This window comes from Ammodytes marinus (genome assembly GCF_949987685.1).
Source record: "Ammodytes marinus genome assembly, chromosome: 5".
NCBI classification, from domain to species: domain Eukaryota; kingdom Metazoa; phylum Chordata; class Actinopteri; order Uranoscopiformes; family Ammodytidae; genus Ammodytes; species Ammodytes marinus.
The window spans coordinates 30866680-30892752 of record NC_137234.1 but is presented as its reverse complement, the minus strand read 5'-3'; the positions used below and the strand labels follow the sequence as shown (position 1 = coordinate 30892752).

At 41.2% G+C, this 26073-nt stretch overlaps 1 protein-coding gene across 1 annotated transcript; it reads left to right on the top strand.

Annotated features, from left to right (window-relative positions):
* Window positions 1-699: 699 nt before the first annotated feature.
* ferry3 (FERRY endosomal RAB5 effector complex subunit 3) lies at window positions 700-26073 on the top strand. The gene is made up of 14 exons (XM_080027188.1): window positions 700-741; window positions 6505-6696; window positions 7283-7428; window positions 10124-10305; window positions 12369-12468; window positions 12626-12750; window positions 14053-14159; window positions 15186-15383; window positions 16114-16242; window positions 17017-17085; window positions 17544-17746; window positions 22668-22725; window positions 23203-23270; window positions 24681-26073. Exons 2-14 carry the CDS (start codon window positions 6513-6515, stop codon window positions 24771-24773), a joined length of 1662 nt encoding a protein of 553 aa, XP_079883314.1. The 5' UTR covers window positions 700-741; window positions 6505-6512; the 3' UTR covers window positions 24774-26073.

Sequence of the window (26073 nt, the reverse complement as noted above, 5' to 3'; positions counted from 1 at the left end):
ATATGTCAAACTTAGAACCAGTGAACTATGATACCGCCCCCCCCCCCTCTCTATTTATTTTGAGTGGGCTCCATGATAGAAGTGGAGGATCTAAATGAGCTGATCAAGAATCTCCTTGAGATTATATGCACAAAAGCAATCTCCAAACACTTCTACAGAGATGGTGACGTAAAGCTAACATCATCATTGCAATGCCACAAGATAGGCCTATAACATTGATTTGATATTCCTATTGCTCAGGATTCAATAGTAGCCTATAATTAATTATTGTTAAACAGTATTTGTCATTGTTAGTAGGTTTTTGTTTAAAAAAAATCATGTTTGACAACAACACTTTGTTCATTAGTGTTTCCTAACCTAATGTTTTGCTTCTAGATAGTACGTCAGTCTAATTCATAAACCACGATTCCTCTTTGGCCAGCAGAGGGAGGCAGTGCACAAGGGAAGAACGCTATCGCAAATTTATATTAATTAGGGCCAATACATTCGTGGCTCTGTAAATCTGTTTTCGACGTGAAAGACAAAGCCCAAAAAAATAATATGATAATTCCAAAGTATAATTATTAAACTTGTAGACACATGACATGGTAGTTCTGGTGCTTAATTGAAAACCAGACAGTTCACAACCGAGCTTTATGTGTCGAAAGTGCTGTTCCTGTCACGCTGCTTTACCGCGAGGAAGTCAGCTGACTGAACCAACCAGCAGCAGGAAACAACCCAAACACATCCACTCACACACAGGTAAACTTGCCTCTTATAACATTTATATGTCCACCAAATAAAGCGAGACGTGTGCACGGCATTGTGCCTCTCTTGTATACATAAATACAATTATTTTCTTTTAACCTAAACGTATAGGTTAGGCTATACTACTGCTATTTCACGCTGAGCTAATACTTAATGTACAATTACGAATCATAGCTCACATTTGACGGTGATATCAATCAGATTGTATGCTATAAATGTTTATTTGAACAATTTCCAAACACTTGTCTTATGATTAACCATTAACATGGTAAGAATGAAGACGTGTTGTTGTCATTGTTTTGCTTGTGAGATAGGCCTAGCTGTTTTCTCGTCAGTGTCGGTGTCAGTTGGTAATTTGACAGCCTATTTTCCCACTTCTTAACTTACAAACCGTGAACCATTAGATTTATTTTTTTTAAATGCGCATTTTTTTTTAACCTGTCATTAGTTAATGGCATGTTTAACCTCGAGGAACTTGTATTTTTGGAGCTCACGCATGTTTATTATCATATTTATGGATGGATTATTGAGACATAAACTGTGTGAGAGTTCCACCCTGTTACGGACAAATACATAAGCATTGCAAGTGTTAATAATGTAAATATTCAAAATAATTTAGCTATCCTTACACCTTATCTGTCCCTTATTTCATACCATATGTATTTTTAATTTGAATTATAATGATAAAGGAATTATTGAGAACATTTATTTTTTTGTTTCAGAAGTTTAAATGTTTGCACCCGATTTATCCAAAATGGTAAATAATGGCATAACATTTGCACAAAAAAACTCATGTATGCTGATTGTCTCTTTAAAGCGTGCCAATTAACATAAGAATATGCAAAGTATTTAACATAGTTTTTCTATTATTTGAAAAGAAAAGGTGAGTAACAGGGTGGAAACAAGCTCAACAGGGTGGAAAGGACCGGGGTGGAATTATGTGTGAAATTCAAGAAAGTATCACTTTTTAAAGATAACTTTATTTATTTAATTTGCATCCACATACAATACAAATAGTGCATCAGTATAGTAGATTTTATAATAATAAAAATAAGACAGTTTAACATTTATTTTATAACTGTAGAGTTGGCTAAGAACTTACAGAGACATTACTTTTGGTTAAGAACATACTGAAGAACATAACTGGGTCAATAGATGAAATGGTATCTTTCCTGTCCCTGCCATATGTAAGAACATAACAACTGCCTCTGTGTTTATCACAACAAGAACATTCTGAAAAACATAACTGTCTGTCTGTCTGTCTGTCTGTCTGTCTGTCACAACACTGGCTCCATCCTCTCTCCTCTGTCTGTCTATACTGCCCACATCGATTTCTCCACATATCTCCATGTTTCTGCGTCCAATTGCACAGACCTTTTGTTCAGTGCCTGAGGCTCATCAATCAGGCACAGTACCTGACTGTCAAGATACCAGCTCAGGTCTCTCCGAGGCCAGAAGAATTTGTTTGTTCCATTTCTGTGCATGCAGTTGACTTGAATATTGTTCTCTTCAACTGCCATGATGACGCCAGGGTATGGGTCATCATCATACTGGACCACACACCACCTCCCAACTAGGTCACTTGTAATGACCTCTGGACGCCACCTCTGGGGCACAGGGACTTCAGGAAGCACATTGTGAAGTGTTGCTTCTTTCAGATCAAAGCATGGGCAAGCCAGCACCCCATTCTCCCTTTAACTTTGCCTGGTGAGGTGCTGAGGATGTGGTGAATCTTCATTGTCCCTTTTACTGCGGTCAAAGGAGGCAGCAGCGGCATTTCCTCCACACTGCTTTCAGAGACAAAGAATAGCTGAATGGTGGAGTCTTGCATGTTCAGCTTGTTGAACAGCACTTCAGCATTAGGGATGTCTTCTCCCAGGCGCACAAGTTTGTCGGCTGAACGTTTCAGGGATCCACCAATGCCATCTGGGGCCCCCTTGCCATGACTGGCTTCGAAAAAGTTCCAATTGATGGAGTCAAACCCCCTTTTAAATGGCTCAGTGCAAAGATAGAAAAAGTTTTGCTTTTGTTTGTACTGAGTTGCTGGCCCGTCGCTGAAAAAGTGCAGCCGTCGCACTTGGGGGAACTTTTCCTTCACCATCTCCAGCACAGGGTCCAGATGGGCCCAGATGGCTGGTGGGTCATGTCTCCGAGAAGGGGAGATAGTGCAAAAGCTCTGAGGGGACTGCTGTGACGTATAAAGGACACCGGTGTGGAGGGTAGCTTGTTGATGGGATCCCCCAAAGTGGACTGCCTGAACCTCATTAGTGTATTTGCACCCATAGTTCTCACTGAAGTCCACATGAATTAAACATTCATTTTCTGCGAGGTTTTCCCTCAGCTCTCTGTATGCCTTGTACTGCCACCGGATGTTAAAAATATGTACTCAAAATGTGGCCATCCGGTTTTGAAACTGGTCCACCGCTTCATCTTCAGGCAGCATTAACTCTTTTTTTATGGTCACAACAGACGGTTTTTCATCTTTGCTGACCTCAGTTGACCACTGAATGAGAGACACTGGATTTCTTGTTGCGGGCCTAACCAATGGAACGGCAGTAAGTTGGCACTCTCCACAAACACCATAGGCACAATCCTTCACATTTGAATCACAGACAATTGTATCCACCATTTTTTCTAAATCTTTAGAGGACAGAAGTCCACAGCTGAATAGGCTGTTGGACATAAACTGAAGGTTCTCGTGTGTCTTGCACTGACAAGTTTCCCTGTCCGCATCAGTGGGTGCTACAACCCAAAATGGCCTCTGACTGCAGAAAAAAAAAGAGTATGGCACCTGGTGTGTACTTTCAGAGATGAATTTCCTGAATATGTTTTGGATGGTGTCTGTCAGCAACCTCTTCTGCATCTTCTTTTTCTGAAGAGTGATTGTCTGCTTTTTGCCAGTTGTCATTCTGCTGACATCATCTCGCAAGTAAAACGGTAGGCCTACTACTGCCTGTCTTTTATCCTGTCTCTGACGTGTTCCTCTCTGGTAGCTGCAGAGGTTTCCATGTAATTGTGCCCGTTTCTTTGAGAAGCCCAGGGTTTTCTGACTTAATCTCTGAAGCCTGTATTTTTTGATTACACTCCCCATGGTGGCTCTAGCAAGCACCTGTTTATCCTTTTGTTTTTTTTGTGTTGAGGTACTTTTTTCGTAGTTCATCAACCACACAGACATGCAACAACAGTTGTCTGCGTGAGCTGGGAAGCCGAGGATGCTGTAGCAATTGATTAAGTTGTTTGCGAGGGGATGGGCTTTGTTTGTTTTTTTGGCGTTGCCACTTTTTTTTTTGCCTGAACACATAATAAAGACAGTTAACACACACACATTAGTGGTAGGCAGGGCCGGCTTTATGCACGGGCTTACCTGGGCTGAAGCCCCAGGGCCTACGAAGATTAGGGGCCTCTCAAAAAAAAAGAAAAAACATTTTTTAATTTTTTAATTTTTTTACTGTCTCAATATAGGTACCTGATCTAAGAAGGCCCCGAATATTGTCATTTAAAACAATACATTATTGACTGGCTCATGATAGGCCCCTAATCTTCGTAGGGGGGGCGGGCGTACGGAGAACAGGGGCCTATCATGAACCAGTAAAGAAAAAGGAAAAAAAAATCACATTATTTTTTGGCCTATGAAGATCAAGGAGCCTATCATTCACCAGTACATTTTTGTTATTTTTGTTTAAATAACATTGTTCGGGGCAACGCAGATCAAGGGCCTATATTGAGTTGAGCCATTAAAAGCAAAACTAATAATTCAAAGAGAGAAGTAGCTTTGGGATAAGGGATTATTTAAAAAAAAATGGAATGCTGAATGACTGGATTTTTTAAACCTTTATATTTTGGTTTTCTGGTTTTTGGTATTTCTGTGTCTCCAAATTATTCCAGAAAATAGCTCACATAGGACACAGTTGATTTAGCCTTAGTTTTCTTCTCAAAGTGCACCAGATTGATGCATTTTACTTTAAAAAGGTTCAAATTTTTCTTCTGGGGGGGCATGCCCCCGGACCCCCCTAAAAGGTCCTGGGACCCCACCGCTGTCTCCTCAATAACTTGTGTGTTTGGTTATTAAAAGTCATTAGACCAGGAGGGGGTTATTTACATGTTACCTTAAGTGATTTTGTATTTCATCAATAGAGATATTGTGGTGTAGACAAATATGGCGTTAACGCATCTGTATTGTAAGACCGCCGCCCGGGGGGGCCTACGAAACCTAGTGGCCTTTACCTGCCACTAGGCCCTAGTGGCAGGTAAAGGCAGCCCTGGTGGTAGGGAAAGGTAGTGTAGAGTGAAGGGGGAGATAGAGGGGTAAAAATTAATTATGTCCTGTTGCAAGTCTGTATTGTGTTGTTGTGCAAGAGTTTTTACATTTCTAACGTGGAGGGACATGCCACTGGTTGCGCCCCTAAAGGTGTTACAGGTGGAGATGGTGTTAAAGGGAGAGGGCCTGCAGCTACCTCTCTGGTAGCTGCAGAGGTTTCCATGCAATTGTGCCCGTTTCTTTGAGAAGCCCAGGGTTTTCTGACTTAATCTCTGAAGCCTGTATTTTTTGATTACACTCCCCATGGTGGCTCTAGCAAGCACCTGTTTATCCTTTTGTTTTTTTGTGTTGAGGTAATTTTTTCGTAGTTCATCAACCACACAGACATGCAACAACAGTTGTCTGGGATGGGCTTTGTTTTTTTTTTTGGCGTTGCCACTTTTTCTTGTACTTCTCCTTTTTCCTTTTTTCCTCAGACAAGGCAGCTTGGAGTTTTGGGATTTCTCTTTCTAATATCTTCTTCTTCTTAACGTGGATGCTCTGGCCTTTTTTTTTTGCCTGAACCCATAATAAAGACAGTTAACACACACACAATAGTGGTAGGGAAAGGTAGTGTAGAGTGAAGGGGGAGATAGAGGGGTAAAATATAATTATGTCCTGTTACAAGTCTGTATTGTGTTGTTGTGCAAGAGTTTTTACATTTCTAACGTGGAGGGACATGCCACTGGTTGCACCCCTAAAGGTGTTACAGGTGGAGATGGTGTTAAAGGGAGAGGGCCTACAGCTGCTTCTGGCCTGCGTTTTGCCTCCCTCTTCCTTTCTCTCCATTTCTTCCTCTGAGCTCGATGCTCACGCTCACTGAGGTCCTTAGCTTTCTTCTTTTAACAGGGTGGAAATTTAAGAGTAGGACATTTAAATTAAAACCATAAAACATGCATGAAAAGTAAGGGAGGTTGTTTCTTACCTCAGTTTTTCGCCTCAGATGTTCCCGCCAAATCAGATTTCAATTCCTGAATGTTGCATCATGGGAATCGTAGTTTTATTTTGTAAATAACGCAACCCTGGGGACACACACTAAATCCAATAAAATAACTAAATAACATGGATATATCGACTTATATATAATTACAATAAGAGAGATTCCATCTTGAACTACACAATAATAAAGATACATTTGTATTTATTTATCATTTTTATGAAAATATATCTCATTGAAACTGAAAAATGTGCCTTGGGGACATGGTAAAAATGCATGTATGTCCATAAAAAGGTTAATAAAAATATATATATAAATGATTTTTCATACACTATTCTGTTTTAATACTACATAGAAGACCTCAGCCTATAATAAAAAAGCTTTCCATTTTAAAATTGGGTTTTATTTAAGTCAGAAAAAAGGAGCTCTGTACCATGGACAGAAAAGTCACCAATAGCCAGGAATGACCCTTTACATGATATTTACGGTTATTAACGTTAAACTGCTGCTTGCTACTTTTCAGCTGCAACCATGAAGAAGAACAAAGGCAAAGCGAGCAGCACTGCTGCTGAGAAGGAGTTTGTGTTTGAGTTCAAGGCAGGAAAGGATAACTGTGTCCTGAAGGTGCCTCTGCAGTTTCCTGTTCAAGAGAACCTCAGTGACCTGCATGGACGCCTGATGCTGCTGCATAAAATACCCTGCTACATTGAGAATGGTGAGATTGCTGCTCTTGGTAAAATAAAATCCATTTAAGGACAAGTTACAGGAGTTCTGCACTTGTTGTGTCGCACTGCTTGCAAGGTGGAGCAGATCTTTGTCAAAGTAAATTCCTATGTTTCTTATACACCTGCCCCACTTTCATGATGTAGGTATTTGCAGTCCTTTTCTACAAGCATCACCCCAATCCCAACATCAGCCACATACTATATCAAGACACTGTTGATAACAACAGCCTCTTGAACTCAATACTCCATATGTTTTTTGAAGGAAAGCCAACGGATCAATGTCTGCATTTTAGTTACAATGTTACACAATGTACTCCAATGTAATTGAAATGAACATAAATGCCCTTCTGCATATTTAAAGTCGTAAATACACAGTTTAAACCAAATCTACACAGCGCAGACAAGAAACATCAGGTTCTGTTTATTTGAGATGAATCTATTGTAATAATATCGTTGTAACTTAAACCGATGGAATGGATCATCCCATTGATTTTGCAGTGCTACTTGGCTTGTGCAGCAATTGAAAAGTCTTTTAAATGACAGGTTTCTTCTGTGTGTGTGCATCTCTTGCCATAGAGCTAAAGACCTCACTGTCCGACTTCATGGAGAAGGAGACCATCCTGGATTATGACAGAGAGGCAGAGCTGGCTCTGCAGAGACTCTCCATGGGAGATGTTGATGTAAACCAGCTCACCAACGCATGGACCAGGTCTTATGTAGAGGTGATAACACATTTCAGAATGTTATTGTGCCTAAAAAAAACTCTTCTTTTTTAGCGTCTAATTTTTTGGATTCATCCTTTACATTATTTTTATTGGCATTGCTCTTTGTAAGCAGTCACTTTGAAATGTTTTGCTGTTTGGATTAAAGTAGGCCTATATATACACTCACCGGCCACTTTATTAGGTACGTTTTTATGGCTTATAAAAACAAAAAGCTAATAAGCCAATCACATGGCAGCAATTTCATGCATTTAGGCATTTAGACGTGGTCAAGACAACGTGCTGAAGTCAAACCGAGCCTCAGAATGGGGAAGAAAGGGGGTTTAGGTCACTTTGAACGTGGCATGGTTGATGGTGCACGGCAGGATGGATCCATACTTTCATGTTGTTAACGCCAAACTCTGAACCTGCCATCTGAATGTCGCAACTGAAATCGAGACTCATCAGACCAGGCATGATTTTTCAATCTTCTATTGTCCAATATTGGTGATCCTGTGAGAATTGTAGCCTCATTTTCCTGTTGTTAGCTGACAGGAGTGGCACCTGGTGGGGTCTTCAGTTGCTGTAGCCCATCTGCTTCAGGGTTAGTCGTGTTTTGCGTTCAGAGATGGTATTCTACCCTGGTTGTAACGAGTGGTTGTTTGAGTTAAAACCCCTTTCTTCCCCATTCTGTTGCTCGGTTTCAACCTCAATAAGTTGTCCCGTCCAGGTCTACATGCCTAAATGCATTGAGTTGCTGACATCTGTTTGGGTGATTAGTTATATGTGTGAACAAGAAAATGAACCGCTGTACCTAATAAAGTGGCCGGTGAGTGTATATGTATATACTGTATATTTATGGATATACAGTTTATATGGGATGGGAATTATTGCCATAGAGGGCACTGTTGTTATTTAAATATATCAACCCAGTCTCAGTCTCACAGCATGTAAATGTAAATGTTTAAAAAAAATGTTTACGTTCATTGAAGGTGAAAAACCCTCACAGTGAAACGTCTAGGCTTATAACATTGGTTCACAGGGCAAACATTTGAATTGTGAAAAGTAATGTAACACTTCTCACAATTTCTGGTCAGTTTATGTGAAACTACTATATTTTGCGCTGTGGACCAACAAAGTTATTACATAGTTCACTGTGAGTCTGGGTTTATGTTTATATAAATAGCAACAGCGTCCTCCACGGTCACACATTCTGATGGGTAACAACATTTTGGTATAACACCGGAAAAGAACCCGCCGACGTCTGCCGTCATGACACTTTCATACCACTGCTAGTGTTCGTCGCTGGTTTATTCAAAATATGCTGATTAACATGAAAACTTTGAGAATATTACAGTTGCTGCCACACATGTCAACACCTTATTTGGATTATTGTCTCAACCATAATATGGACATTAATCAGAATATGCTGTGCATATCAACACATTGAGTTAAAATGCTGTTTTGCTATTAAAATTGTCTTGCTCATCATGATTTGATTCTAAAAGTTGCTAAATAAAGACACATAATTGAAAGGATGTGGACACTCAGCACAGTTTTATTCTGGGCAGTTGTTTATTCCGATTCCAGACTGCTCAACACAACCTGATCACATATCCACTATTCCAAGTCTTTTGTAGTAGCACAGCAGTGACCTGAAATCGCCCCGTTTATCTCCGGGGGGACGACGACGACGACTCATGGATCATTAAAGTAATTAGAACTGAAGTAGCACATACAGTGCTTCTGATAATTGGTTATTCATGAGTTCTTGAGGGAAGAAAATCCCATTACATAAACATGCGTGCTGTGTTTGATGTGTCTTCATAACGTTGGTTACACTTTGATGCGTCTCCTCCTACAGGCCCAATATGTGGCGGCGCCTGCACTTATGAAAAGAGTCATCACTTAAGTTATGATGGATTTCTTTGTCACGCAGTTTAGTGACACACAGATGTGATCTTTATGGTTCTCTAATTACAGTTTAGGACTTGTCACGACACATTTCTTTGAGAGCCAACACCTCTTATTGCATGTTGATGTCAATAGGATCCTTGGGTTTTAGTAGTCTAAACTCGGCTGTCACTTTCCCAGGCATTTATAAAAAGACAAGGGCTGCCTCAGCTCCGGTTGTGAAGGACTGGCTACCTGCCCGTTTAGCAGTTTACTGCACTCGCCCATAAATACACATGGAAGCTTTCCAGTGTGCGTCGTCTTTGATGCCTGTAGATTCCTGTGCCTGTATAAATAGAGGAGTTTCAGATTCTGAATACGGTTCTGTTGCTTTTCTAATTATGGGTGGGGGTTCATCAACTGCCCTGGTTTTATTGAGCAGAGCAAGACATCCAGAATGTGTTGATAATGCATTCTGCCTTGTGCCTTTTGTTTTCCTCTGATCTTTTGTGCTTTCTCGCAGCGGACCCCGGTTCGACTCCGGCCCGGGCCGTTTACTGCATGTCTTCCCCTCTCTCTCCCTGTTTCAAACTCTGTGCTTAAAAAACAACAACTATCAAATAAAGGTGGAAACACCATTACAAATTAAAAAAAATTATAATTTGCTTTCACTCTTTCTACTGAAAGTCAGCTTCTCGTTGGTCAATCTTACTCACAGCAGGTGCTATAGTGAACATCACCCTCAAGTGCTTAGTTTCAAACAGTCAATTACCCCCGCTTTTTGAAACTATTCTTTTCTCTATTTCTTCCGTCCCTGTCTCAGACTACCCTGGAGCATGCTCGGCCCGAAGAGCCCAGCTGGGATGAGGACTTTGCCGATGTTTACCATGAGCTGATCCACTCCCCTGCCTCCGACACCCTTCTCAACCTGGAGCACAACTACTTTGTTAGCATCTCAGAGCTCATCAGTGAGAGAGACATGGAGATCAAGAAGCTGCTGGAGAGGTTGGTATTAGCAGGATTGTTGCCCGGGACAGAGATCCTTGGATTTCCTGCACATACTGTATCTTCCCCCCATCTTTCTGTCTCGTTTCCACTGAGTAGAGCGGGTCGGGTCGGAGCGGCTCAGAGCGGGACATCTCGCTTTTAAGAATCTTGGTGGTGTTTCTGGTAGGGCGGGGTTTAGGCTGGACTGTGATAGCTGGCGCCAGAATATGGGTCAAACTATCGGGCTGTGGAACAACTGTGGAAATGATTCTTTCGACTAATCAACGGACGGCAGTGTGCAGCTCCACCTTTTCGGCACCCTTTCAGGCGGCTGGTACCCTAACAGAGGAGTACCGAAAATTGGAGCAGCTAAGAGCAGTTAGGGCGCACTCACACTAGTGCCGTTTGCCTGTTCCGTGCTCAGCACGATTCAGCACGATTCCCCCCCCTCCCCACTCCCCCCGCAGGCCCGTGCTCACACTGCTCGTGGCCTGGGCACACTTGCACCTTGCCTACGTCACCGTGCGCGTTTAGGATTTGGAGCTTAGTCTACTTGTAGGCTATACGACTGTTTGTGAATATTTTCATCCGGCCAAATTTGCATCAAATATTCCACTTCCACATTAGAGCAACGAGAATCCTTAAGCTATTGTTTTTTTTTAAATGTAGCCTTGACGTAATAGGTCGCGGTGGACAGTCTCATATTTGTGCAGCACGCTGTTTATTATTAATATAACGGCCCGTCATCAGACCATATGTATCCGGATGGTTTTGTACACATCGATCGCTCCATCAAATCCAAGTCAGAACTTTTTGTATGGGCAGAGATCGTTTTTTTAAGTGTCTTTATAAAGTTTCTTGTTAAACCTTAGTGTAGGCTATACTGTTTCCTTATCACCGGGCCGCGGTGTGTTGTTTTGGGTGCGTCTCCACCGCCATGCGTAAATGCAGTTATGACAGCTGACTGGAGGAAAAAGAAAAAAAATCATCTGACGAACGTGAGTAAACACGAAAACCTTTTTGCTGTGCTTTCTGAGCCGACCTAATTAGCTCTCTCCCTCTTTTATTAGCCCACACCTAGGCTTACACACACGTTAATTCTCACACATTATAGCTACAAGTCCAAGTGTTGGGCAATTCTGGTGCCGACTAGTAAGGCAGCGGACGTTAACGGACAATGCATCCTTAATAAATTCACGTCAGGAACGCCGCCTGTGCGCTTGCTTGTGCGCGTGTCATCTCATTAGCATCTGTACTTTGGCCACGGCACACCTCTCCCAGGTGGCCGTGGCCAAGGGGCTGTTCCGTGCTGGAATACGGTTGGCGTGGTCACACTAGGTCAAACGTTCTAGACTTTAGTATGTTAATAAGCTTTGGCACGGGGCCGCGGCCCTAGTGTGAGTGGCCCCTTAGGCTCGCTTATATCCGTACCCTACCCAACTTTTGGCAAATGGAAAGCCGACCCAACCCGCTCTACTCGGTGGAAACGAGGCATAAATCCCCTCTTTTTGGGTGCTTCACTTCCTAACAAGTTTCCGATCATGTTGTCCAAAGATAACAAACAATACAGCGCTGCACTATTGTTCACTTTCATTTGTTTTATCCGTAAAATAGAAAAAAAGTAGGACATAAGCTCAGTGCACCTTTGTTGTGTTTCTTTATAAATCCCTGCACCAACACGTTGCGTATACGTTTGCATATGATATGCGTGCATATGCAACCATGTTTTGCCAAATGATTTTTTGCGGAAATATAGGGAATACACATCGGAATACGAATCTGTTTACTATCAGTAGACAGGTTTAATGGCAGTTCAGCTTCACACTACTAATGATGAGTATTCACTAGTTTTCAGTTTACACTAAAGCTAACAATCCTTTTGCCTTTATTATCCTAGTTACAATAAATCACCAGGCCTAACGTTTTCTAAATTTGTTTTGCAAGAAACACATTTCAGCCTCCTATCATGAATATAGGTGACTGAAATAACTCATGCCTCTGTTATTCATGAATTGTGTAGGCTAACATGATGTTGTACTTCCCCCTCGGCCGAAACAGATCAATGTTTTTCTGTCTGGTAGGCAAGCAGCTGAAATGGACAAAGTGATGCACGAGCTGGGCAACACGTTGAGCGACCACGATGTGAATGCAGTTGCCTCTCAACACTTTGATGCACAGCAGGTAAAAAAAAACGTATTTCACCAGAGACATTTCAGGCAATTCAGTCTGTGAATTGTTCCCGTTCACCTGTTCCTAATGGCACTGGACTGCCCATTCCAAAAAAAAATGTCTGTCATAGTACAGTTCCTCCTTTTCTGACTTATTTTCCTTTGAGCAGGTGTTGGAGAACAAGTGGGCCAGTGAGCTGAAGCATGTTTCTGGCATTCAAAAGCAGGAGTATCAGGAGTGGGTCATCAAACTGCACCAGGACCTGCAGAAATCTCACAACAGCAGCAAGATTAAGTGAGTCTGTCAATACGTGGCTGTGTATACGCTAGGACAAAAAGTCCGCTCACACGTGATTGTTTATATATTGAAGCGTACTCTTTGTCATCTGACACCATGTAGGCTTACATTACACCCGGGTGCACCTGCGTTAAATGAAAAATCTCTGGCACTTCATGATATTTATAAATGTATGGTGCAGAGGCTTTGTCTTTTTGCAGGGTATGGGATTTAAATTCAGCTCATTTGAACAGTGATTAAAGAGGGAAGTAGGGTTAATATTAAACCTTGAAATGTACATTTATATAGTAGAGTAATAAACAGCTACATTTAAATGGTGTATTACATTTTAATCATTTAAATGATATTGAACTGATCAAATAAAATATATGAAATATCACAGATGTGAATGTATATCAAAGGGTAAAAGTCCCACTGAATCTTTACTGGAGGTAAAAACAGAACCTTAACGAACAGGATCTCAACCGCTGCACAGCAGTTCTAATCCAAAATGCGACAGGTGTGCTGGTAAGTGGTTACAAGGGGTGAAAAATTCATCTCAGTGAGACTGGTGCTTAGCTCTGCAGTCTCAGTTATTACTGGCATTATGGGATAAGAAGTGGGAAAAAAAATTCTATAAGTGGTTAAGAGTAATGTGGCCCTGCAGAGTGCAGGTTTAAATTCACATTGTCCACTTTTCTGCATATATTGGATATTCCATCAGAACCTAGATACCACCTGGACCTGTATGCTGAGAGCTTTGCAGATAAATGTGGTGACCCCTCATCCACTTTTCTTAATGCTGCTGACTATCATTATCTTGCTTGCTATGTGTGGGTGGAACTTAATACCTCATCAGCACCTATGCAGTTTCATAGCTGTAGCACCTGAAGGAAAATAATATTAATTTCATTTGCTATATTGTGTAAATGAAGTGTTAAAAATAAAGAATGCTTACAACTGAGATTAATATAATTTAATTGTGCTTTACATTATTGCCTGCTTCACACACACACACACACACGTCACACACACACACACACACACACACACACACACACACACACACACACACACACACACACACACACACACACACACACAAAATGGCTACTGAATGACTGGTTTTTCCCATTTCAAAATTCTCATTTGTGCCACATTCAATTTTAGTCCTATTTTGAAATATTGTATATATTATATCGTTTGGAACATTTCAGGTTTTGTCAGTTATTTCCTGAAACATATGAAAACATCATCAGTTGTGCTATGTATCTGATTGATATCTTTACCGGTTGATTTGTGTGTGTGATTGGTTTCCAGTGAGGAGATTAAGGTGCAGCCCAGCCAGCTGTCGGAGCTTGAAGATTCTGGGGCCAGGATGTTTGAGGAGCAGCCTCAGCTGGAGGAGAGCTTCACCATACACTTAGGTGCTTGATGTCTTGTATGTTTTCCAAGTATTTGTGTATTTGTTGCCTGTCAAAATACGTTTCAGTGACTATATTCATAACACTCTTCCGTTGCATTCTAATTTTGGTGGTATTTTTGTTTTGTTAAACAGAACCATTTATTAAAGGTGGAGTCAGCGATCCAACGCTTGTTGGCAAAATCACTTTTTGGCAAAATCAGTGAACATCTCCTCACGATCTGCTACTGTGTTTCTGTACTGAAAAAAATCTGGTTTTAATACACTGCCTAGGCTTTGTAAACTGGCATGTAAACAAAGGGTATGTTAACACAGGGGGCCCACCGTAGCTAGGAACATGCATGTTTACAGAGCCCCGGATGTGTATTTAAAAAAAAAAATTCAGTGCACATACGGTAGCGGATTGCGGGGAGATATTCACAGATTTTGACAAAGTGGTTTTTACAACAAGTGTTCTTCAAAATCACTTACTCCACTTTTAATGGAAGTATTTTTGTGTATGTATTATTATATAGAGAGCATATTTTTAAAGGTTCAGTAAGCGAAATGGTTCTTTTAGCTAACTTCCTGTCAGTGACTGCAGTTAGCGGTCCCGTCCCATGTCCCTACGTCACCACGTTAATGCACTGCGGTCTTCAAGCAGCGAGTCATCTAGCATCATCTCAGATCCATAAGTGCGATAAAACATGATTAAAAACCATCAAAACAGACATTGGGAAGGATTTTTACCTGCTCTGCCATTGTAGGCGCATAAACATTCACCCCTCTGTCGCTCTCTGCACGTGCACTGGCAGAGAGATGTGCCCGTTTGTAGCGTTCTCTCTTCTGATTGGATATCAGGTTGTGGGATACCAGAAAAGTTTATCTTCTGATAACATGCATGGCGGGTGACTGAGAGACCTGTGTTATGAAGCGTGCACACTATATAAGTGATCACTATATGAATATAGAGCGATTTAACGCGTATATTAACGTAAATATATCGATCACTGTCTTCACCTTTCATATTTATATATTTTCTTTGGATCAGGAGCCCAACTGAAGACAATGCATAATTTGCGGCTGGTGCGGGCAGACGTGCTGGACTTCTGTAAACACCGGCGGCACGGCAGCAGTGGAGCAAAGCTAAGTCGGCTACAGACGGCCCTGTCTCTCTACTCCTCCTCACTCTGTGGGCTGGTGTTGCTGGTTGACAACAGGGTCAACTCCTACAGTGGCATCAAGAGAGGTCAGGACACATTCTGGTGACCATCATCATGTTGTAACTTGGACAACCTGCAGTGTTGTATTGTAGAAACATTATGATTAGTATTTGACAGCTAACATTTATCACAGTCAGCATTAATGCTAAACTTTCAACAGTACACTAGATACACTAGCAGTGCTTTGTTATATGTTTTATATTTTTTTATTTTGGTCCTTCTCATGATTCACTCTGGTTATCTCTCACCTTTACTGTAAAAACCACACCTCTCTCTCTCACTCTCTCTCCATTCAATTCAATTCAAAAAGCTTTAGTGGCATGACTATTGTGGAACACAATATTGCCAAAGCATTATATTACTATATGTATATAGTAATACAAATAATAACAAATGAGAACAATCAGAACAATTCCCACCCGTCCCTCATATCTTAGGATTTTAAACAATGTGTACATAATAAAAAATAATACAAGCAATATCGTACATAAAAAAGTAAACTTGAATTATTACTATTCTGAAGTATTGGTAACACATTTATAAAACAATTAAATAATGGTAAACCATCTCTCTCTCTCTCCCTCAATACATCTAAAAACAAAAACCTCTGACACCTTTTAAATGATTTGTTAAAAGTCTAGTAGGGGTAGTTCAGTATGGAGACTTCATTCCAGAGATAAGCCATGGCTTAGATATTAACTCAAGCTTTTCATGTGTGTCATTTAATACCTGGCCTGTTCTGTGTTGAATCGGCAGAGTTTGCAACCGTGGCCAAGGAGTGCACCGACTTCCACTTCCTCCGTATGGAGGAGCAGCTGGAGGAGGTGCAGCAGGTGGAGCTGTATGCCAGGGCCCAGCGGAGCAGCAAGCACAAAGGACAACCTGGTTAGACATTGGCTAACCGCTCATTGGGTCTCCCTGCCAACACAGCTGTAACGTAGGCAGATCGTTCAGAGAGGATTAGAAAGGAGGGACCAGACTTGTAAGACTGAGGCTTCCACAAATATGCAGATACATGGAAGTATACACTGGAAGTATATTAGCTGCTGGTGGCCTGGACACAGACAATACTCAAGGAAATGGATTATTCTAGACAGCTGCAATGGCTTTTTTTTTTTGGCCAGTAGATACGCATTATATAATGCTTAACTAACATTGTTATTCATGGCTTGTTGTCGGTTCTAAGTTCCTCTACCTCTCAACAAACAGAATGAGGTTGATCTTGAATTTCTTCAGATTTTACTGTGTAGACTGTGTCAGAGCATCTATTGGAAACAGTAAACCTGTTATATAACTATATATATATGACTGTACCAGTGTTGCGGTACGAAAGCATCCCATTGCAATCATTCACAGAGCTGGAGAATGTCAGTGACATGCCAGCAGCATGAGAGGGGGATTAAGTAGTCAGGAAGTTGAAGACAATGTATATCACGGCCACAGCGTTGACGGGGAAACTGTGTCCAGATCTTTATCACATATCTCGTAGGTTGAGTGGTTTGTAGAGTAGAGCTGTATATAGAAACATTCCTTCTAGCTTTACAAGTCTTTCAAGGGAAGTCCAGCTGCCTTTGCCATCAAGTGTCCCAAAGAGAGATTTTGATCAATCTTGTGTGCATTCAGATTTTTGTTGTATTTTTCAATTCTATATCCTTACAGAGATCCCAAGGAATGGCGGTGATGATAAGGGCAAAAATGTTGAGAGAAATCCATCTAACATCCTACCAGGTAATGGTTATCAGTCTATCCGTTATGTTTGGACTGCTTCTCAGATTACAGGTGGAGTCTGCGATTCTGGAGAATTCTTGTTATCAATTTTTTTTGGGTCAAAATCAGTGAATATCTCCTCATGATCCACTGCCTGTCTGTACTGTGCGTGCTCTGAAATAAAATCCAGTGTTAAAACACTCAGCCTAGGCTCTGTAAACGGGCATGTTGCCAGCTAAGGTTGTTTACATACCCTTTTTTTTTACACACCTGTTTGTAGAGCCTAGGCTGTGTATAAACACTGGATTACAGCACAGTACGTACAGGTAGCGGATTGTGAAGAGAAATTCACAGATTTTGACAAACAAGCATTGTCAAGAATTGCTCTTTAACAGTGCAAAAAGTCACTGATTTATTGAGCCCACACTATTCAGCATTCTGTGACCTGTACTTTACCTGCTTGGTTCCTCCTCCTCAAGGTGAGTTTTACATCTCGCGGCACTCCAACCTGTCTGAGGTACATGTAGTCTTCCACCTGTGTGTGGACGACAACGTGCGTTCAGGGAACATCACAGCCCGGGACCCGGCCATCATGGGCCTGAGGAACATCCTGAAGGTGTGCTGCACCCATGACGTCACCACCGTCACCGTGCCTCTGCTGCTGGTCCACGACATGTCAGAGGTAGTAGCTGAGAGCTCTGTAAATGCCTGTACATGTGGATGATGTTTTTTGCAGTTCACGCACGCACACACACACACACACACACACACACACACACACACACACACACACACACACACACACACACACACACACACACACACACACACACAAACACACACACTTTAAAGGGATTATAATAATGTACTAACGTGATACCTCAAGGGAATACTTAATCCCAAATAGAAAATTCCGTTCTCCTCTTACTGCGGTGTTTGTACAAACATTTGAGTTAACAAGACGCATTTGTAAAACTCCCAAGCACTGTATATCAGATTTCTCTGGCACACAGTCAAGGAGTAATCACAGTACATAAGAGGGTAAATATTTGAGTTGGACAGTGCAGGTGTTTCGCTACCAAACACTAGACTTGAACGGGTAAGGAAAGGCTTGAATTGGAACGATGATAACTGTTACCTCAAATGATGTATAATTATGGATTATTGGTTTGAATAATTTAAACAGCCACAAACAGTTCAAGTAGTTAGCTAAAGCTTAAAGGTGCTGTAAGCGGAATGGTTCTTTTAGCTAACTTCCTGTCAGTGACTGCAGTTAGCAGTCCCCTCGCTCGTCCCTATGTCACCACATTAATGCACTGCGGTCATCAAGCAGCAAGTTATCTAGCATCATCTCAGATCCATAAGTGTGATTAAAACATGATAAAAACCATCAAAACAGACATTGGGAAGGATTTTTACCTGCTCGGCCATTGTAGGCGCATAAACATTCACCCATGTGTTGCTCTGGCGTGCACCGGCAGTGAGACCATGAGTGAGACGGGTGCGGACGGGTGTGGGTTTGTAGCGTTCTCTCTTGTGATTGGATAACATTTTGGGATACTACATAAAGTTTAATTGCTTATTACATGCAGAGCAGCTGACTAAGAGATTGGCTTTATGAAACGCGCACATCGTGTAAGTGATTACTGTATGAATAAAGAGCGATTCAACACTTAATATAAATAAACCGCTTACTTCACCTTTAATGTAAGATAAATGTTTGAAATAGTGAGTTAAAGGTAAGTTAGCTAAAAGTAAGATGAATGGTTAAAAGTCAGCTGAAGGTAAGAAATTGTTGAAATGGTCAGCTAAAATACAGTCATATGAAAAAGTTTGGGAACCCCTCTCAGCCGGCATTATAATTTACTCTGCTTTCACAAAAAAAATATAAAAGTGGTATGTCTTTAATTTACCAGGAACAGTTAAGTACTGGGATGTTTTCCAAACAAAGATTTTTTGAAAAGCAGTATTTGGTTGTATGAAATAAAATAAAATGTGAAAAACTGGCTGTGCAAAAATATGGGTACCCTTGTGGTTTTGTTGATTTTAATGCCTGTAACAGCATGTAAAACTGATGATTTTAAACACAAAGTTGGTTGGATTATGTTGTTAAGCCTTGAACCTCATATAATTGTCTGTTTAATCATGAGAAAATGTATTTTAGGTGCCTAAATGCAAGTTGCACTTCTCTTTGACTCTCTGCTGAAGTGAGACAGAATGGGATCATCAAAACAGCTCCCAAAAGATCTGAAAAACAAAGATTGTTCATTGTCATGGTTTAGGGGAAGGCTACAAGAAGCTTTCCCAAAGGTTTCAATTGTCAATTTCGACTGTAGGGAACGTTGTCAGGAAATGGAAGGACACAGGCATAGTGGCAGTTAAACCCAGGCATGGCAGACCAAGAAAAAAACAGGAGCGGCATAGGTGGAGGATTGTGAGAATGGTTGCACACAACCCACAGATCACCTCCAAAGGCCTGCAAGAACATCTGGCTGCAGATGGTGCATCTGTACATCGTTCAACAATTCAGCGCAATTTGCACCAAAACATCTGCTTTTTATAAAGACCAAATAACTTAATTTTTGTCTCATCAGTCCAAAGCATTTTCTTCCAATATGAAGCTGGCTTGTCTAAATGAGCTTTTGCATACTCCATGCAACTGTATCTGTGGCGTGGGCGCAGAAAGGCCTTCCTTCTCATCACCCGGCCATACAGATGTTTTGGTGCAAATTGCACTGAATTGTAGAACCATGTACAGATACACAATCTACAGCCAGATGTTCTTGCAGGTCTTTGGAGGTGATCTTTGGGTTGTGTGCAACCATTCTCACAATCCGCCGCATATGGCGCTCTTGTACTTTTCTTGGTCTGCTAGACCTGGGTTTAACTGCAACTGTGCCTGGGTCCTTCCATTCCCTGACAACGTTCCTTACAGTAGAAATTGACAATTGAAACCTTTGGGAAAGCTTCTTGTAGCCTTCCCCTAAACCATGACAATGAATAATCTTTGTTTTAAGATCTTTTGGGAGCTGTTTTGATGATCCCATTCTGTCTCACTTCAGCAGAGAGTCAAAGAGAAGTGCAACTTGCATTTAGGCACCTAAAATACATTTTCTCATGATTAAACAGGCAATTCTATGAGGTTCAAGGCTTAACAACATAATCCAACCAACTTTGTGTTTAAAATCATCAGTTTTACATGCTGTTACAGGCATTAAAATCAACAAAACCACAAGGGTTCCCATATTTTTGCACAGCCAGTTTTTCACATTTTATTTTATTTCATACAACCAAATACTGCTTTTCAAAAAATCTTTGTTTGGAAAACATCCCAGTACTTAGCTGTTCCTGGTAAATTAAAGACATACCACTTTTATATTTTTTTTGTGAAAGCAGAGTCAATTATAATGCCGGCTGAGAGGGGTTCCCAAACTTTTTCATATGACTGTAAGTATGCTCAATGTAAGATAAATTGTTGAAATAGTTAGCTAAGTGTTAGTTAGCTTAAAAAAATAAGCAAAATGGATTAAATGCTTCCTGAAATACTAGCTAAAATGAATGGGTAACTGTTGGAACAGCTAAAGGTTCTGAATAAAATGCTGAAACATCCAATTTGTGAAAGTGGTGGTGGTAGTAGTACGAAAAACTTGACCACACAAGTTTTAACTGTATCAAAAAAGAGTATACAACCCACCGTTAGCTTACTCTCTTTAGAGTTCTGCCTCTCTCCTTGATTATGCACTAAATCCTCAGCTGTGTTCGGGCTAGGAGGCGCTCGCTGTGAATTAAGCCTACAACTTAACATTTCCCAGGTTTAAAACCAGGCAGACAAAGTAAAGAGTCGTGAACGTTGCTATTTACTTAGCTACATCAGCACTCTGCAGTCACTCAGTAGGAGAGAGCAACATGGAAAGCTTTCAGGGACTGATGGACTGAGCCCGAATCAGGTAGAGAAGGCAAATATCCGCTCACAATGAGCGGGATTTTTTCTTTTATATCTTGAAATTGGAAAATCTTTTTTTATTTGGTCTACTGAAAACTGTACTGGAATGAGGATTTTCTTTTGACCCAAAGCTCCTTAGAAGCCCCTTCTTAAAAGCCCCCTTCTTAGTTAAAATGAAAACATAATAAACCGAAAATCCCGTAAAATTATGGTAAATTAATTCTCAACAGGCCTCTGTCTGGGAGTGCACTCATGCCACAACATGCCCGGGCCTAATCAAGAGTCTTTGTTTACATAACCAAAGACTTCTAACTTTTGAAGCTCCAGGAACTAGGGGAACTTCAAATTAATAGCTTCTGGTTCCACATCAACTCTTTCCATCTGTCATCTTCTTTTCAATCTTGTTTGCCATTTTGCAGAGATGCTTGCCTGTATGTACACGCCTATTCTCAACGTTAAAAACATCTGACATAGTGTGTCAAATGAACTGCGGGCTAAGATTGAACACTGACGAGCCTGTTTTTCTTATTTTGACACGTTTCCTCTTTTAATTTCCTCTAAGCATGTAGAGTTTGAGGGAAAAGGAACAGACACAGTTCTTATACCACTAAGATACATGTTTAAAAGCTTGCTTTCAACCACTTTGGAGAGCCTGATTACAGACAATGACTCTTATGCAATATGTTCAATTTTCTAGTTGTAATAAATGCTTTTCTTTGCCACCGCCGCCTTTTAGTGCCCTGTGAAAAGCACTTGCCAACCGTTGTACCCATTTCGGTTTGTTTACTAGCAATGGGTGTTACACATTTACAAGTGGGTGAAAGGCTGTGGGTGTATGAGGGAGGGAGGGATTAGGGGGAACAATATCTGACACTCCTCGTTTGAGCAAAAGTTGACAAAGAAGATCATTGAGTCAGGTAACTGACCTAGAGCCTGGGGACAAACACATTGAAAACTGAAGAAGAGTGAGAGGTGACATGCTGTACGTGGTGAGCGTTTGCTAGTTGCACTTGAATTTGTAAGAAATGCCCGTTTGTCAGTCAAAGATTTGTGTGTAAATGTAGTCACTTGACAGGACACTCAGCAGCACTTGACCTAGTTAATATGAAAGGCATACAGTAATACAGTATCTCATTTCCATGCCAGCCTACTAATGTATGTATGTTATGTATCACAATTCCAACTGCAACCTATCACGCAGAAGACACAGCTCAAAATGGGGAGGGGGGGGGGGGGGTCGCAAATGAACAAATCTGGAACATGAGATGTATGTGTAATACCATTATACACAGCATAGGAAAAGGTTGAGCCCATAAAAACACATTTATTAAGATATATAAATGAGTGAACAAATAAGTGAATAGGAAAGGAAGGTGAAATGATATATCTAATATATATCTATATATGATGTGATAATAACGATGCCATATTCCTTGTTTCATTTAAAGCGAAGCGTGTTTTATCAAATCTGCCATCCCTGTCCTTTTTAATACAAATGTTTTTTCCCTAAATCTAAGTGCATCCTTACATCTCTTCCAATTGAGAATATGTGTGGTGGCCATCTCCCCTTCCTAGTTAAGCAGAATCAATCTTTGTGTCAACAAACTAACAAGTATTATCATGTTACACTCTGAACCAAAACAATATCATCTCTTTGCAGGAGATGACCATACCCTGGTGTCTTAAGAGAGCTGAGCTGGTTTTCAAATGTGTCAAAGGTGAGATGGGAAATTTGAAATATTCAATGCTGGGGGGTTATTTTATCCAGCTATTTTGCCACCACACATGGACACTAGTTAAACATTGCACTTTGCTTTGAGCCCATGTTGCTGTTTATTGGTGTATTCTCTATATTACCCAAATATAAACAACATGACTGGATGAGGTGCAGTATTCCCAGCTCAAGTTTGTTGGCAGAGATCTGTCAAAAGAGTCAAAGTATACAGCTTTTAAATCATGTATTTTGAAACATCAGATCTTGTTTTCAATTCCTTAAGGTCAAAGAGCAAGGAATTCCTCTTATACCAACAGTGTATGGCAGTATTAGAAATCTTCCATAATACCAATCTGATCAAAATATTGAACATTTTGTAACCAAGAGGCCCTACCCTTACATCCCCTTGCTGGGTACAACAGCAGAATATGATATGTGTTTGTTTGATGTAGAATGACTTCCTCACTGTTTCTATGTGCAGGCTTCATGATGGAGATGGCCTCATGGGATGGAGGTATATCACGCACAGTCCAGTTTCTAGTGCCAAAGGTAGGAGCCAAATGTACCACATTGTTGTTTTCCCCAATGTTTAGCTAAAGCCAACACAGATCATCTTTTGAGTAATGGCTTGCCAGCAAAGCTCTGTGCTGATTAAGCAAAAAGTGTATACAGCACTTGAGGCCTCACATGGCAGCATCAGAAAAGGCACACCTGGCCTTGCAGCACACACCTTTGAAGGGAGGAGGAAAGCATGGGATAAATCATAGATTACAGAGCTTTAGCTAACTTTTGACCAGCGTAAAAACGTTCTTTGCTATTTAGGTCAAAAGTCATGTCTTTATAAGTAACAGTTACAAGTCCCCCAATTTTCCCACGTTGCTTAAAGTGGCTATATGGACCTTTCAGTTTGTGTTATTTCTAGCGGCCCCTTTGGACAAAAGCGTGATGTTTTTATGACGCCAGCTGTTGTTCCTGCCTGAGCGGGCTGGCTTGACCGCAGTAGCACACAAAGGACAAAGGCATTAAGAAAAACTTTATAAAACTAGCATTCTTTGCATTGATGCTCTCCTTTGCTGTTACATGTCATTTATGATCTTCAGCTGAAAAAGTAGACCGTTTCAAAAATATTTAAAAGTTCCTGGTTGTCACTTAAACAATTAAAAGAGGCGAAACAATTTCATGTTTCATGTCATTGTGACCTCAGTGCAGGATGGTGGGGCATAGCTGGATCTTGTATACCATTAACAGTTATGGCTTGTCAGGAAGGCAGCAGGGCCTATATAGCATGATCTCCTGTTGACAGAACATAGATGACGTACCATCAAAGGACCGCTACTGCATTGGCCTCCCGTCAGCAGCATGCTCAGACTCACACACCCATTTAATGATGCAGTTCTGAGACGCCATTGTTTTCCACACCGCTAAAGGGACGCGGCGGCTAAATATATATGCTCGCTTTGTTTGAATGGAGGTGCGGGTGTCACTGTGTGTCTTGGCTTTAAGATTAATACTTAACATTCTCATTTGACAGTCGGCGATGCTTAGAACGAAGCGGTATGGTCCCTCAGTTATAGTCGCAGCTGCCGGGGCTTGCGTCACTTAAGCATCTTCACTACAATTTCCACAAATAAGACAGTTTTAGCTGGGTTTTTTTGTATTTACAAAATGGGTTCATTTAGTTCCCTTCCATTGTCCCAGTGTGTGAACTGAGCATGTTTTTAGTTATATTTCAATCTGTGCAACAGAAATCCCAGTCCTTTGGTGCTCACTAATCACCTGTGTGTGTGTGTGTGTGTGTGTGTGTGTGTGTGTGTGTGTGTGTGTGTGTGTGTGTGTGTGTGTGTGTGTGTGTGTGTGTGTGTGTGTGTGTGTGTGTGTGTGTGTGTGTGTGTGTGTGTGTGTGTGTGTGTGTGTGTGTGTGTGTGTGTGTGTGTGTGTGTCTCTCTTTTGTATTGACAGAGTATCTCAGAGGAGATGTTCTACCAGTTGAGCAACATGCTGCCCCAGATCTTCCGCGTCTCCTCCACGCTAACACTCACATCAAAGCACTGATGGATACAGATGAGCCACGTTGCATCCTCACGTTTCTTTTAATAGCTGTGACAAATTCTATTTCTTCTTTTTTTTTTTCCAGGAACTGTGGAATAGTTTGGTAGTGGTGTGACAAAGAGGCACAGCAGCCTCATTAAGAATACATTGTGGCATTAAAGCACTTGGACTAGATGTGCAAAAAGGATTCTAAAATGAGAAAAGGCATTTGAATGCATTTGGTGAGCCTAGTTATTAAAGTTCCACGAGCTGTAAATACTTGTAACTGAAAAAAGGACCGGATTCAGCGGCTCACCAAAGCAGTTGCTGCAATGATCATTTCAAGCCCCCAGGGTGCGGTTCTGGTGATAGAGTTTTATGACATAAAGACATCAGCCATCCGGGCTAGTATGCAACTACTCCGGTTTTTCAAGCTTTGCGATCTGCAAAGGTTAATCTGGTGTCGCGTTGGAGGAGTTGTTTTCACCCCGCTGGTACGGAGTGAAAATGCGTTCGAAGTAAATGTGAAAACACAGTATTGTTTACTCTAGTGATGAAGCTTCATGGACAAATGGAGGCCCTGCGTGACCGTTCCAAACCTTATTAACATTTCTCTCAATAGCAGAGTTAGCAACAATGCCTAATGTGACTTCTGTAGTGTTCCCCTCGCAATGTTACCACACAGATGGATAAAATAACAGTGTGTTGATTGTAAGATAAACATCAAAGATCTCGGCTTCAGACCTCAGTCCCTGTCAACGTCACATTTCATCTGTTGCATGTTCACAAATTACTCCCGATGTGTAATCATGATGACACAGTTCAGCCATCATGTGAGATGTAGCAGTCCGAGGCAATGAATGGGCCATTGGCTTCATATTGAGGGTGTGATTCGCCCAGAGAGAAGTGACTTAAAGTTGGCTCTTCTCTTCCTAACAATGAATGGCGCTGCTGCTGAGATGAGCTATGTGCAGGTGCTTTTGTGCTGCATTGCAGTGAGTTGTATTGAGGATCGCCCCTCGTGTGGGGCACGCGTGTCGTCCCTCCCTCCATCTACCTCTTTAACAGCAGATGGCACTGTTCTTAAAGACAAGGGGCACTTCACAGACACTCTCACTCACTTCTCTTATTAGAGGAGATAAAGTTTAAATCCGTCTGCCACCCGTTGAGATTCTTCTGAATGAATTTGCATCATGAGAAAAGGGGTGAGCATCTCTGCCTCAGTTGTCTTGTGTCTTCAGTGGTAAATGTTTGTGAAATGTCGTGAACCTACTCAGATGTGTATTCCCTATGTTTACATTTTTATGTTTTAATAAATACATTT